At 42.0% G+C, this 15,403-nt stretch overlaps 1 protein-coding gene across 1 annotated transcript in view; it reads left to right on the top strand.

The window, feature by feature from the left end:
• LOC121009253 (core histone macro-H2A.1) overlaps nucleotides 1-14,865 on the top strand; it is a 127,904-nt gene extending 113,039 nt beyond the window's left edge. The window contains exons 8-9 of the mRNA XM_040442249.1: nucleotides 7,372-7,546; nucleotides 14,658-14,865. Coding sequence (XP_040298183.1) covers nucleotides 7,372-7,546; nucleotides 14,658-14,823 — 341 coding nt within the window. The 3' untranslated portion in view covers nucleotides 14,824-14,865. The remainder of the gene's footprint in view (nucleotides 1-7,371; nucleotides 7,547-14,657) is intronic.
• Nucleotides 14,866-15,403: the final 538 nt, after the last annotated feature.

A 15,403-nucleotide genomic window follows, 5' to 3' on the forward strand; every position in this document is an offset into this window, starting at 1 on the left:
AAAAATCATCATTTTCCGCTAACTTGTGACAAAAAATAAAAAGTTCTATGAACTCACTATGCCCATCAGCGAATACCTTAGGGTGTGTACTTTCCGAAATGGGGTCATTTGTGGGGTGTTTGTACTGTCTGGCCATTGTAGAACCTCAGGAAACATGACAGGTGCTCAGAAAGTCAGAGCTGCTTCAAAAAGCGGAAATTCACATTTTTGTACCATAGTTTGTAAACGCTATAACTTTTACCCAAAGCATTTTTTTTTTACCCAAACATTTTTTTTTTATCAAAGACATGTAGAACAATAAATTTAGAGCAAAATTTATATATGGATGTAGTTTTTTTTGCAAAATTTTACAACTGAAAGTGAAAAATGTCATTTTTTTGCAAAAAAATCGTTAAATTTCAATTAATAACAAAAAAAGTAAAAATGTCAGCAGCAATGAAATACCACCAAATGAAAGCTCTATTAGTGAGAAGAAAAGGAGGTAAAATTCATTTGGGTGGTAAGTTGCATGACCGAGCAATAAACGGTGAAAGTAGTGTAGGTCAGAAGTGTAAAAAGTGGCCTGGCCTTTCAGGGTGTTTAAGCACTGGGGGCTGAGGTGGTTAAAGGATTAACAAAGTTTGTAACATCAGTTTTGGATAATTTGAGGGGTGTGGTTTCTAAAATTGGGTCATTTATGGGTGGTTTCCATTACGTAAGCCCCTCAAAATTACTTTGTATCTGAATTGCTGCTTAAAAAAATGGTTTTGGAAAATTTTAAAAATGGCTTCTAAGCCTTCTAATGTCCTAAAAAAAATTAAATGACATTTACAAAATGATATAATATATATAAATATATAATTTACCACTGTCATCAAGTACAATGTGTCACGAGAAAACTATCCCAGAATGGCTTAGATCACGGGTGTCAAACACAAGGCCCGCGGGCCGAATCCGGCCCGCCAGACCTCGTCATGTGGCCCGCGTAGCCGCAGGCGGCCCCCGCTCCTCCTGGCTCCTGTATCGGGTGTATCGCATAAGGAGCGCTGTGTATTACCGGTACTTACAGATACAAGCGCTCGCCGAGAGGAGGCAGGCTGGGAGGACGGGCGCTGGCAGTGTGAGTCATACGTCACGCGCCTGCGCCGCCCACTTTATGAATGAAGCAGGCGCGTGACGTATGACTCACGCTGCCAGCGCCTCTCCTCCTGGCCTGCCTCCTGCCTCCTCTCTGCTACCTACCGAGCGGCGAGCGCTTGTAGTTGTAAGTACCGTAATACCCAGCGCTCCTTATGCGATTACATACAATTACAATTAACTATTAGACATAGGATTATACAGTGAGCGGGGCCCGTGTAGTAGAATAGTCACTGCACGGGCCCCGCTGACATAATAAAAGCAGATGCCGGCCCCTAGCCCGTGTATTGGGGGTCATTCACACTACAGGGACACTTATGGAGGGGATCTGTGGATGACACATAGCATAAGATGCTATATATGTGTCACCCACAGATCCCCCCCATAAGTGTCACCCACAGATCCCCCATAAGTGTCACCCACAGATCCCCCATAAGTGTCACCCACAGATCCCCCATAAGTGTCACCCACAGATCCCCCATAAGTGTCACCTCAGATCCCCCATAAGTGTCACCACAGATCCCCCATAAGTGTCACCACAGATCCCCCATAAGTGTCACCACAGATCCCCCATAAGTGTCACCACAGATCCCCCATAAGTGTCACCACAGATCCCCCATAAGTGTCACCACAGATCCCCCATAAGTGTCACCCACAGATCCCCCATAAGTGTCACCACAGATCCCCCATAAGTGTCACCACAGATCCCCCATAAGTGTCACCCACAGATCCCCCATAAGTGTCACCACAGATCCCCCATAAGTGTCACCCACAGATCCCCCATAACAGTGTGTCACCCACAGATCCCCCATACCAGTGCGTCACCCACAGATCCCCCATACCAGTGCGTCACCCACAGATCCCCCATAACAGTGCGTCACCCACAGATCCCCCATAACAGTGCCATCCACAGATCCCCCATAACAGTGCCATCCACAGATCCCCCATAACAGTGCCATCCACAGATCCCCCATAACAGTGCCATCCACAGATCCCCCATAACAGTGCCACCCACAGACCACAATTAGTTCAAAACCCACCAAAAGCACACCTTTTGGTTCAAATTTTTTTTTTCTTATTTTCCTCCTCAAAAACCTAGGTGCGTCTTATGGGCCGGTGCGTCTTATAGGGCGAAAAATACGGTAACCCTTACAGTTCTGGAATGTGTTGGATAACACTGACAGCATTATGTCAGTGTTATCCAACACGTTCCAGAACTGTAAGGGTCACATAGCATCATGAATCAGTATAATGCTATGTGACCCCAGTCAGCGCTTGCAGGTCAGGCCGGGACCGGCCCTTTGAGGGGGACCAAACTGCTGATGCGGCCCCCGATGAATTTGAGTTTGACACCCCTGGCTTAGATAATTAAGTGTTCCAAAGTTATTACCACATAAAGTGACACTTGTCCGATTTGCAAAAAATGGCCTGGGCAGGAAGGTGAAAACTAGCTCGGGTAAGAAGGGGTTAAGTCACACTATGGCAGTCCATAGGCTATGATGTCTCTGCTTGCAGACCAGTCTGTTGCTTGGACCATGGTTCTGCAGCTACTTGCAATCCTTATGAACCTAAGTTTAACAAATGTTCCAAGACCTGTGGGTTATAAGTTTTTTTTTCAAATTTTTATTTGATTTTTGGGGGAGAAATATGCACAAAGTGAGAATGTAAAGACATTGCCACAAATATTTCTCAATCCATTTGCTTGGGAAGGAATGTATACGGAAACACTAGCTGCAGTCTTTCATGCCAATAACCTAGATAAAACAACTATTAAACATATAGAAAAGAATAAAGAAACACATACTCAATGCCTTTTTTTGGAAGTTGATGTTTATTGGGAAATTGTCCAATTAATGTCATCATATACTTCAATGTATAGTACCTTTTGGGAGTGTGCAAGAGACTGCTTTTGGGGACATCCACTATGGTTAGGATTGGTTAGCAGTCTCAGGTTTAGTCTGTAGATTAACAGATAAGCTAGTGGATAAATTAGATTTGATGTCTTTAGAACATTACAGCTATAACTGTTGTGCATTATGGGCCATGTCCAGCATGTTGAGGTTGAAGTTGTATAAGGGCCTGTTTTCTGGAACCAGTGAATTGTATTTCACTCTTGCATTCAATTCCATTTACAACTGTGATAGTGGTTGACACAGTATATAATCCTCTGGCTGCTTTTTGTCAACCTGCAAAGTTCACCAAGTGCATGCTGTTTCAAGGACAAGAAAACTTGACAGACACACCATGGATAACTTCTAATTCTAGAGGAAAAGGTGAAACACTTAAGTTGCCATATTGGGCACATTTTGCATATAATTCCCCTTCTGATTACAAGAATGTCAGGTTGTTTTATTAGATTTCTCTTGAATTTATGAAGCATTCTCCATATGCCAAACGAAACAGAGGAACATAAATTAGAACAAATTGGAAATGTCCAGAGCTCAACTTCTTCAATATGTTAGGGAACAACGCCCAACTGCACAATTGTTCCTGGTACTCCCCTTACTCCATGAAATTTATAGTTGACCCGGGTTTTCAAGCAATCACTTTAATTTTCGTCCTTGATGATGGCTCTTTTATGTCTGTGCAGAAAAAGAAAAGCAATAACATCGAAGGAATGAACATGTTCATACCAAATAAAAGCAGGGTTTTTTGGTCGCCTCCTGAAAGATGTTGATCTGACGAACACTGGCTTTCAATTATGTGCACATATTGCAATATTATTGCACAGCAGTGTCTTGAATTGTTTAACTTTAATGCTGCAGATGGATCATGACACGGAGCAGTGAAGTGTAGCTGTGAAAATCACTGTTTCGATAAGATTTTATGGCCACGTTTTCTAAGAAATTCCATAATTTAGATATTTGAAAGACTGCAATGAGCACACATGTGCTTATGACCATGAATAATGGGGTATACATGATAAACATGGATTTCTGTAGACCGAGGAGCATCAAAGGCATACAGTCATTACTGGTAATTTGTGTTACAGGGGGAAATATATTGGTTTAGTTGCAAGAGCAGATGACTTGATGGCAAAATATTACCTAGAGAACATCTGCCATGCATCCATAAATCTATAGCTTCTTTCTAGCTAGAGGTGCTTTACTAAATGTATTGTAGATCACAAGTAGAGGAGACTGTTTCTGCTGTAACAGGCTGCTGGGAATATGGTCCCGTCAGAGTTCATGGATTATATTTCATTAGGATGATATAGTATAACTGACGTGAGAAAGACTAAGATAGCTGTTTTCAATGTTAAATAGTATGGTTCCAATGAAGCTTATACTGAACATATTTATAAGAAATGAAAGAATACTATTTAAGAAGGCCTTCTGTATAATTCTTTTGAGTCTGCTTTTAAGTCTTGGTGTCATTGGTGACTGTTTTATTATCATTCCAGTGTTTTTTAGCGAGCACCCTTTTACAGGACTCTCACACTTCAGGTGTGTGAAAAATTTTCAGTTAGATTTTATTCATTTAAAAGGCTATTTCCATGATAGCAAACAATGGTGTAATGCTAGTATATGCCCTCACTTACTGTTTGATGGAGATCAAGCTCCCATAATTCTCGTGATCCTCATAAATAACGGGGTTGTACAACCCCAGAACATTTTTAAATATGGCCCTGAAAGTCAGTAAAATAAAGAAAAATAAAGTCAGTAAACTTTTCACTGGTTCCCTGTTTCTGCACCCAGCATCTTGTCTTCGCTGCTTCCAGTCCTCTGTGGACCATAAGTGGGAGGTCTCGTCCATCATCACATGCACCACTGAAGCCATTCACTGGCCTCAGCAGTTATTTATCTGCAAGCAGCATGTAACTGCTGAATTCAGTGAATGGCTACAGCAGTGGACATGATGATTGATGCAATGTCACAATTTCAGGCCACATGTGACTGAAACAGAGGGGATAGGACGCTTGACGCTGGAATGGAGTAATTGTTGAATGGTGAATAGGTTAGTGCTTTTTTATGCTAATCACTTTCAATATCCAGAGAAAGAGAACCATCTCGTTAGCAGCACCTTCTGCAAGTGACCCCCTATGAGTCAAAGTCCGACTTTTTAAAGAGGACCTTTCATGGTTTATATTTATCCTAGATAAATACCTTTTTACTTGTAGTACTTGTGCTGATGCTGCCACTCTGCCTGTTTTTTAAATATCGCTCCTACGACCCACTGTGCCCCCCTGTAGTTTTCACGCTCAGTATGCTAATACTGAGCATCGGTACAGGGAGGAGAAGACGCCAGAGCTTCTCAATGGGCGTCTCCTTCTCCCTGGCTGTGCCGCGATCCAATCACAGCGGAGAACGTCACAGCTAGGGAGAAGGTGAACTTTTTTTTTCTCCCTGGCTGTGACGCTCTCCGCTGTGATTGGATCGCGGCACAGCCAGGGAGAAGGAGCCCATTGAGAAACCCTGGCGTCTCCTCCTCCCTGTACCGATGTTCAGTATTAACATACTGAGCGGGAAAACTACAGGGGGTGTAGGAGCAATATTTTAATAGAACATGTCAAGGGAAAATAGCAAAGTCAAATATCCAATATAGGGATTATGTCATGTCAGGCAGGGAACAGTGCAGAGCTGACCTCCACCAATACCACTGTCTCTACCTACTTTGATGAGCCGCCCTAAACGGAGGCCCTTAACTCAGTGACAGTCCCTGACTTGACTAAGTGTGCAGGACCTATATAAAGGAGACAAAAGGGGAAGTCAGACAGGCTGAGTCAAAACCAGAGAATACCATCAGAACCGAAGAAGAAACAAACACAGAATAATAAACCAAGCAGGGTCAAAACCATGAGGTAACATCAAAACTGGAATCAGCAGTTCGAGGCAAAGTCACTAATGGGCAGAAAGTCAGAAGTCCAGGCACCCACATGAAACATAGACAAAGCCTGTGAGGCAAGCAAGAAGACCAGATCACAGGCAACTTCCTTCAGAAAGCACATGACACTGATTGGTCCGGTAGCCTTGCTCCTTGATAGGCTGACCCGCTCCACTGTTAGCAGGGCTGGTTGCCATAGCGATAGAGCACCACCTGCGATGCATTAGTGTGGCTGGGTAAGTACATAATAGAGCCACTTCCAGATGGGGGCGCTATCGAGATGGTTCTCTTTCCCTGGGAGATACCTCTTTGCACACAGTTTCAGAGCCATAATTCAAATTGAATTGGGGGTCAGACAATCCCTTTAAATAGATTCAGCACTAGTTAAAGGTTGCTTCTTCTTTACATATCTTTGCCCAGCAATGCTCCCAGTCACCCACTGTGCAGGGAACATTGATTTGAATGGGGCTGTGTTTCCTTGTGAAGCAGGGGGCTGAGAGCACCTTTGTGCACGGAATAAGCCACATAGACCTTTATTCTCCTGATTGGTGTTTCAGAATATCCTAGTGATAGGCCACCCCTTTATAAGATGGAAATACCTCTGAAATGTTTCTTATGTTAGGATACATTGGGTAGATTTACTAACACTGTCTTATTAAGTCTAATGATGTGCCTCAATAATCAGAGTGGCTGGCTGCTGTCTGGTCTTCATGCCACTTATTACGTGGCTTACTTTGCGCCAGAATTTTGTGCATAATATCTGGCTCAGTTTTGGCACAATTTAAGCCACAAACCCTCTCTGGTAAGCCTCATCTCTTTCCCTCTAAGCCAAGTCCAAGTCAAACAAGCTGCAAAAAGTGTGTAAAGTAAGGCTAGCTTTACACTAGCGCTTAGGATCCAGCAGGGAACAGCCTGCTGGATCTCTGTGCATTCCAGCATTGCGGGAAGCTTAAACATCGCTGTCTGGCCCCATTAACATAATGGGGACCAGCAGAGATCCTGGCACAACCCGGCAAATATTCGCCGAGAATCGACCAGAAGAAAAGCGCTGTGTGGAACAGCCTGTCGGATCCTAAGCGCTAGTGGGAAACTAGCCTAAATCGGTATCATTTTCATTAATAAATCTGCCCCCAAACCCTTTCTTCGTCTTCAAACTATAAACTACCTACATTACTCTTTAACCAGTGCCGTACATATGAAATTGAGTTGGTTTCAGAATACATTTTCTTTAAGGTGTTATCCCCTTTGGACAATGTATTTTCCTTGTTCGGACAATAAGCTGATCATAGACTGTCCAGCTAATGTGTCCCCTAACTACCAGCTGTAATCTGTTAGGGAACTGAGCGCCACCACGGAGGGACTGAAGTCTGACAGTTTCCATGAGTACAAGGTTTCTCACAATGATGTCTCTTGTCTCTTGTGTCTGACCAGCTGCAGTGAGCTCGGGTCATGGATTACCTGCAAAGTTTGTTATCCATTGCAACAGCCCAAGCTGGGGCTCTGATAAGTGTGAAGAACTGCTGGAAAAGACAGTGAAGAACTGCTTGGCTTTGGCAGAGGAGAAAAAAATCAAATCAATTGCGTTCCCTTCAATTGGCAGTGGAAGGTGAGTGATACAGCTGGTGCCAATAAAGTTCAAGTGTAAAGTCACGTTTTACTGTGTATAATCCACATAAAACATTCAGTAACATTGTGAATACATTGCTTTCTTGTCTTGCACTGAGTTATGACCTGTTATATAGTTTGTATATTCTGATGATTTGCATTTTGAGAAGTGATGGTTTTACATCAATGTAGATTCATTTAGTGAAGTAAAAAGTATCTCCACAAGAATCAAGTAGGTCAACTCATTATTTGAGCTCAGCTCAACGTGTCTATATAGTGTTGACGGCTTCCACTGTCAACTTGCACAACGGTTGAATGCAGCTCTGGGTCATAAGAAATGGTGCAGCTCAGGATCAAGATAAGTAATGATATTCTGGACGAGTAGACAACCAAACAAAAACAGAAGTTTACCCTTGTGCATACATACCAAGTGGCCCTCAGCAGTCTCCAGTAAAGTTCTATCTGGTTGTTACCAATTGGGGGTATGTCCCTGCCCACTTTGACACTATCCAATCAGAGTTGCAAATGTTAGACTGTGCAGGGACACAACCCCAACCATTAACACCCAAATGGACCTTTATTGCAGGTTGCTGGTAATTCATCAGATAAACTTCTAATATGAATAATAGAGGAATGGAACATCATAGATATTATTGCACGGAGAAAACAAGTAGTTACTAAAACAGACAAGTCAGGATAGGTGACAGGTCCTCTAAGTAACGGTGGATGTTGTGGAAACTCCAATAGTAAATAGAAGTGAGTTAGAAGTGGGATTCAGAGCACACAACATAAATGCTTTGTCACGTCTACATAATAATAACTCTGTTAGACAAAAATAATTTATGAACCTAATTAGTTATTATTTTGTTATATTGATTATCACATCCACATAATTGCTATCTTGTGTAGGATGTCTATTGTGGTACTTGTGGTTCGCTGCGGGCATCTTCCACTGTATGCATTTTTGCTGGGGATTGCCATTAGCAACGGGCCACAAGTGCAGGAATTGCTCCCCTATATATATGCACAACTGCATGTGGGTTTGAGCACCCCCTGCTTGTTTAATACCACGCCATTCTTTTCAGTTTGCCTAATTTGTTTAGTCTGACACTACAGTCTTTGTATATCATTTTGTCAGCAATCCATTCTTCAGACTCATAAGGTGATATCCAAGCTTTTGAGTTCCAGTTTCTTTATGGCCACTGTATTACCTGCTATGATAAAACATTCAATCCCATGCCAGTCTTGCTTCAGTTCATAGAAAGCTCTGCATAAAAGGACTAACAATGATGCTTATACCTTCTACATACAATGAGTGTACGGCGTGATATAGGGAAGTTGATAAGAACTTGAATTAACTACAGTTGTGGCCAAAAGTTTTGTTTTTCACAAAGTTTGCTGCTTCAGTTTTTATGGGGGCAATATTTGCATTAACTCTAGATTATTATGAAGAGTGGTTAGATGAATTACAATTAATTGACGATCATCAGTTTAAGGCCTTTTTCACACATCCGTTGTTTCTTTCCTGATCTGTTCCGTTTTTTTGCGGAACAGATCTGGACCAGATCTGGACCCATTCATTTTCAATGGGTCCTGAAAAAAAATCAGACATTGAGCTGTCCGTTTTTTTTCAGGACCCATTGAAAATGAATGGGTCCAGATCTGGTCCAGATCTGTTCCGCAAAAAACGGAACAGATCAGGAAAGAAACAACGGAAGTGTGAATGGACCCTAAAGAAGAGGCTGCGCGCCAAGCGAGCACTAGTTCCTCTTCATTACCCTGCCCTTCGCCCCAGAATCGCAGTGTAAGTACAAGTACTCGCCACATTCACTTGAATGGAGCAAATACTTGTAATTACACTAGGCCGGCGCTGCAAGGAAGATGACGCTCAGTGGTAATGAAGAGGAAGCTGCACTCACATGACCTCCTCTTCAAACAAATGATTGTGGGTGTGCCAGATGTCAGACCCCCGCCGATCAGACATTGAGGACATATCCTGAAGATAAGTCATCAATATGTACTGCCTGCACAACCCCTTCAATCACAAAAAATCCAATTTCTACAGCATTTCAGACCTGCCATAAAATTACCTGCTAACATAATGTCAATGGCCTTCTCATTAGCTTAGGAAAAAATGTTAATGAGGACAAGGCAGGTGACACCACTGTGTCATCCTGATTGAATTAGAAGAGCAGGCTGGTTGATTTAAAATGGGGGTGGTGCTTGAAATCATTGTCTTCTTATGTTACTGGGCTCCTCAGTTGTCTCCTCAGTCATTACAATGGAGAACGTGATTTTTACTAAACCTTCCCTTATTGATCTTCTTAGATTCTGGATTAGGATAGTGCACAGAACTATATTGGACATGAGATTCCAGATTATTTGACAGTTTAAGAAGAAATTCTCATTGATTGCTGGTCTTGGGGCCAGATTAAAAAGGTGCCTTTTCAGTATTGGCAACTCAATGTACTACACAGTTAAAGAGGTTATCAGAGTTCTCAAACAGCCCCCCCATGTGCGGGGCTCCTCACAGGTAATATACTTACCCCGCTCCTGGTCCCGGCACCGCCACTGCTGGTGCTTCTCCCTGTATACGGATTAAAATATCCGGTTTCAGGCGGAGCAGCCATTGGCAGGTGGGGACGAGCCTCCCTAGCATCCCGTGTGATGCTAGAGAGGCTCGTCCCCGTCCCCACCTGCCATTGGCTGCACCCCTCCCCCGACACCGGATTTTTTCATCCGTGTACAGGAAGAAGCAGCAGGACCAGGAGCGGTGTAAGTATATTACCTGTGAGGGGCCCGGCACATGGGGGAAGGGGGGATTTGAGAACTTGGACAACCCCTTTAAATAGGTTTTTATGGTTTAGGAAGCCTATTGCCAAATTAATTTCTCTTACTTATATTGCACCAACATATTCCACAGTGTTTTATAGACATTGTCATCACTTACATTTCATAGTGGCGGGGCTCTCAAGCTACATTCCCTATCAGTATGTCTTTGGAGCTTGTTTGAGAAAGGCTGTTTAGCTGAAATGCATCACATTTGCCTGTATTCTGTTTATGGCAATAAAGTGAAGATTTATTAGCATCAAAGGGCGAGTGCTGATCCACTTCTTCTGCTTGTCTTTGGAGTGTGGGAGGAAACGCGTGAAAACATGAAAAGAACATAGAAACTTCCAAGTAGTCCTTGTTGTCCTTGGTTAGGTTTAAACCCAGGACCCCAGTGCTATGAGCCAACATTGCTTACCACAACCTTGCTAACCTGTAGTTCACATAGAAACCTCACCCCGAGCAGATAGTGGAGGACAGGCATTTATGTTCCCTCCAGTCCTCTAATAATAAAAACATTGCAGTTGCTACAATTCAACTGAAATAATAGTGCTAGAGTTCTCACTGTTGTCTCAAACAATGTAGAACCAGCTTCTCAGCTAAGTCCGAAAGACTAAATCTGGGGACCTAAAACAGATTAAATACCGTATTTTTCGGACTATAAAATGCAAAAATTTGGGAAAAGTGGCAGTGCATCCTATATTCTGAATGCTAATGACCGCTTCCATTATGGAAGTGGTCATTAGCATGCAGGAGGCACGGGGAGATGAGGGCAGTGCTGAGCTGGCTGTATTCACCTCCCTTGATCTTCTTTCAGGTCCCCCTGTGGTGTCCTGTGCACGCACAGCAGCAGGACGTAGTGCATATAGAGGACAGACGTTACATTAAATATGTAGAAAATTCTTTGGCACTCCAGGTAATTAGATGCTTTTAATCCAGAAATTTGATATAACTACTACAATTCATATCCAGAGAGTTTAAATAATCATGAGGTCATTTATAATGTAGCAAGGGATCTGTGGCCAAGAGTAGAACAACATGTTCTGGATATGGCCTGATTATTTAAACTCTCTGGATATGAATTGTACTGTAGTTATATGACATTTCTGGATTAAAGGCTTCTAAAATTGCCTGGAGTGCCATAGTATTTTCTAACATTACATAGCGGAACCTCGGAGAAGCAATGGAGCGGTGAGTCCTGGATGTGCGATGCCGTAAGTGAGGAAATTTTTTATTTTTTTTGGACATGTCTGATCTGAGGTCTGATGGGTGCGATCTGAGGCTGAGTGGGGTTGGGGGTCCAATCAGAGGCTGATAGGGTCTGATTGGGGTCTGATCTGAGTCTGATGGCGACTGGGGGGTCTGATGGGGGCTGAACTGAGGCTGATGAGGGTTGGGAGGTCCGACCTGAGGCTGAGAGGGACTGGGGGAGGGGTCTGATCTGAGGCTGATAGGGGCTGTGGAGTCCGATCTGAGGATGATTGGTGCTGGGGGGTCCTATCTAAGGCTGATTGCAGGTCTGATCTGACTCTAATGGGGGCTCGGTTGTCTGATGGAGGGCTAAACCGAGGCGAATGGAAGCTGGGGGGGTCTGATGAGAGACTGATCTGAGGCTAACATAGGCTGGAGGATCTGATGGAGGCTGGGGGGGGGTTTGATCAGAGACTGATGGAGGTTGAGAGGTATGACTGAGGCTGATGGAGCTTGGGAGTCTGATCTTGGGGTCTGATCTGAGGTCTGATGAAGAATGGGGGTCTGATTACAAAATATTTTTTCACTTATTTTCCTCCCCAAAATCCTAGGTGCGTTATATAGTCCAGTAGTCTTATAGTCCGAAAAGTATGATACATACTGTACTTGTTTATTCAGATTTACTGTATATCAATCATTAGGCATCGCTTTTTCAGCTATTTGACTACTTCCCTGTTTTGTGTATCACGTTTTTGAGTCTTTTTTTAGGAAATTGTTTTCATGACTGACATTGCAATCTATGAATATATTCAGAAACACCTCAGCTCTCTACTCTCCCTCTATGTCTGTATTGTTGTCTATGTTAGTCATAGTCAGGTTCCTGTGCCTTATGGATCTACTTGGAATAGTGGACAAGTAATAGCTACATTGAGATGAGAACCCCCACCTTGCAAAGCATGTGCCTTTGTGTAACTAGATATCTTAGGGTTTCCATTCATTTCAGAAATGTAATTATTATTCTGTGCATTCTTGGTCTTTTCCTTACCTCTGTATCGTTTCTGAACATTTATTTCTCCCGATGGGCATATTGTACCCTTTAACATTCAATATACTGGACGGAACCAAACTTACATTGCCATAAATCCTTATGGTGCGTAAAGTTCAGCCAAATCACAGGGGTTCAAATGTTACATTTAGGGAATAGCCAGGATCTAAAAAGTTTCTACTTATTTTCCAGGAAAAAGCATCATGACTGTCCAAGGTGCCTAGTATTGCAGTGAATTGCAAAACTAGAGGAAGGCCATGGACAGGAGTGATCCACTTCCTGTTCCCCTCTCACAGTATGAGTGTCACAAACAGGTTGATCCCTAGTTCTCCTGCCTGCTACTGTATCTCACTCCTCTGTATATACTGGTGCTGTGTCATTGAAGACAAGTGTTTTACAGGCTGAAGATGTTTCTGAACATTACAGAGTTCTTGCAAGGAAATGGGGACTAAATGCTGCCAGATGATTAGGAAGATGACACTTGTGCCTAATAAGATATTTTATAAAGTTTTATGTATTCACATAGTATACTAATGAAAATACTCTGCAAAATATATAGATATATGTTTACAGTGTATTATATTCTATGATTCCATCATCCATATGGCAGTTGGTTTTAAACATTGTAATGGTTTCATGTTGTAATAGCGTAAATTGGCAACATAAGAAGTCTTGCATTCTTCATTTTCGCTAATGGAGTAGTAGAACTGTCCCATTATAGACTATGCTGATTGAGATACCTTACAAAAACTTAAGGGTATTTATTAAAGAACTCAAAGTCAAACTGCATTATAAAAGCAGTATACAGTACTTTTAGTGGCGCAGCTGCTGAACTGAAAACATCTGTGGGGCAGACACGACTTCTGAAAGCAAGAGAAACAGCTTAATTCCTCTTTATAACTGCAGAATAGGATTGTGCTTTGGGCAGAAGGATCATATAAATCATGCTGTACTTCAAGGAGAGAAAAAAGAGTTATGTTCACATAGCTGAACTGAAACACAACTTTTGCACAGTATTTTTATATGTATAGTGTTAATATAAATCCCACATTTGTACCTTGAAAACCTTCTTTTCACATTTTTATCTATCATACATAGCCCATCTGTCACTTTCTATATTTTCTTCATGATAATTTAAATGAAGGTATCATTTTCTATTTCAGATGTTAAAATGTGAATATAAATGTTTTTGCTGGAAAAAAAAATGCTATTTAAAAAAAATGGAAATTTCGAGCTTACAGTTTTTTGTCCGCCACTCCATTCAAACGGGGAGCTCACGATTGGCAGGGGCCCCAGCTCTTGGACCACTGCCAATTAGACACTTATACCCTATCCTGTGGATAGTCAATAAATTGTCTTAAAGGGACAACCCCTTTAACTGCACTGAAACCAGAATTTTCCTGAAGATATAGGTTCACAGTCATTAGGGCCAATAAGTAATGCTGGGGGTGGTTATAGTGGATAATATTTCAGCGGGGGTACCCAAATAAGTATTGACATTTACTTTTTAAATTCTAACGCCATAGAGTGCACAAATATGCCATGGAACACTGCTCATGTAATCATGCAATAATACAGTGTCCAAAATTTTGCCATATGTTTCCTTCAAAGTACTGGCATACAGCGTTTGTTTTTTGTGCAATTATCGGCAGCACATCTCCTGGTGTAAGCAGGGACATGTTGTCAGTAATCACTAGAACTAAATGAGGGAGAATTGAGTGCGGTAACAATCCTTCCTCTCACATTTACTTTATATCGGCCTGTGTAATAGGCCTATTCGAACGAAAGCTGATGAACATGTTTATTGTCCAGCGGCACTCATAGAGCGCATGGGAACAGGGCTCTCACTCCTGTTGTTGTTGATTAGTTTTGCCACTGTGTAATGTCTGATTCTGTCTGTATTGTAAAGCACTGCAGAATATGGCACTATATAAAGATTATTATTAATAATAAAGGTTATAGTCCTATGGTATTTTTTTTACTTTGTAATGATCCTGTTTGACTTCTTCACAGTGATAATTTACCCTGTACTCCTTTGATTTGGCAGAAATGGCTTCCCGAAGCAGACCGCCGCGCAGGTTATCCTGAAAGCGATTTCCAACTACTTTGTGTCTACAATGTCCTCTTCAATCAAGACTGTGTATTTTGTGCTTTTTGACAGTGAAAGCATAGGCATATACGTGCAGGAAATGGCAAAGCTAGATGCCAACTAAGCCTTTGAATCCAGCAAACCCCCTCCCACTCAACTCCACTCTTTACTAAAAATACTGCATTTAGCCCTTTTTGCAAGACTACACCATGGTGTGAAAATATGCTCATTTGGGAGACCAAGGATTCCACTTGACCTTTTCAAAAATGTGTTCCTTTGGCACGGATAGCTGGCATTACGTTTTTTGATGCACTATATCTGCGGCGTTGTTAATTTAGAAGATTTTTATTGTTTTATTTTACTGAGGTATGAAATGATACAGATTGTAGTCAGGAGTATATTGTATTTTGTATGTGGATGGCACGGAGGGACTATTTTGTAAATGTGTTGTGGTGCTTTTACTGTATAGTATGTGGTGGTCTATTTTTTGTCTTTTGTAAAGAGAGATATTCACACCGTGTCTGATATCTTACAGTCCCTTATTTAAACACAAAGCTGTCTTTCTGTTTATTTTATGGTAGCCTGATTGAATCAGCTTTCTAAGTAACCTCAAACGAATGAAGAAATGTCCGTAATTCTGCACCATTAGCTCATTAGGGATATTTTACAAGCACAAGTAAACTGAATCTAGGAAGTTAGTGCAC

This window comes from Bufo bufo, chromosome 1, assembly GCF_905171765.1.
Source record: "Bufo bufo chromosome 1, aBufBuf1.1, whole genome shotgun sequence".
Lineage (NCBI taxonomy): Eukaryota > Metazoa > Chordata > Amphibia > Anura > Bufonidae > Bufo > Bufo bufo.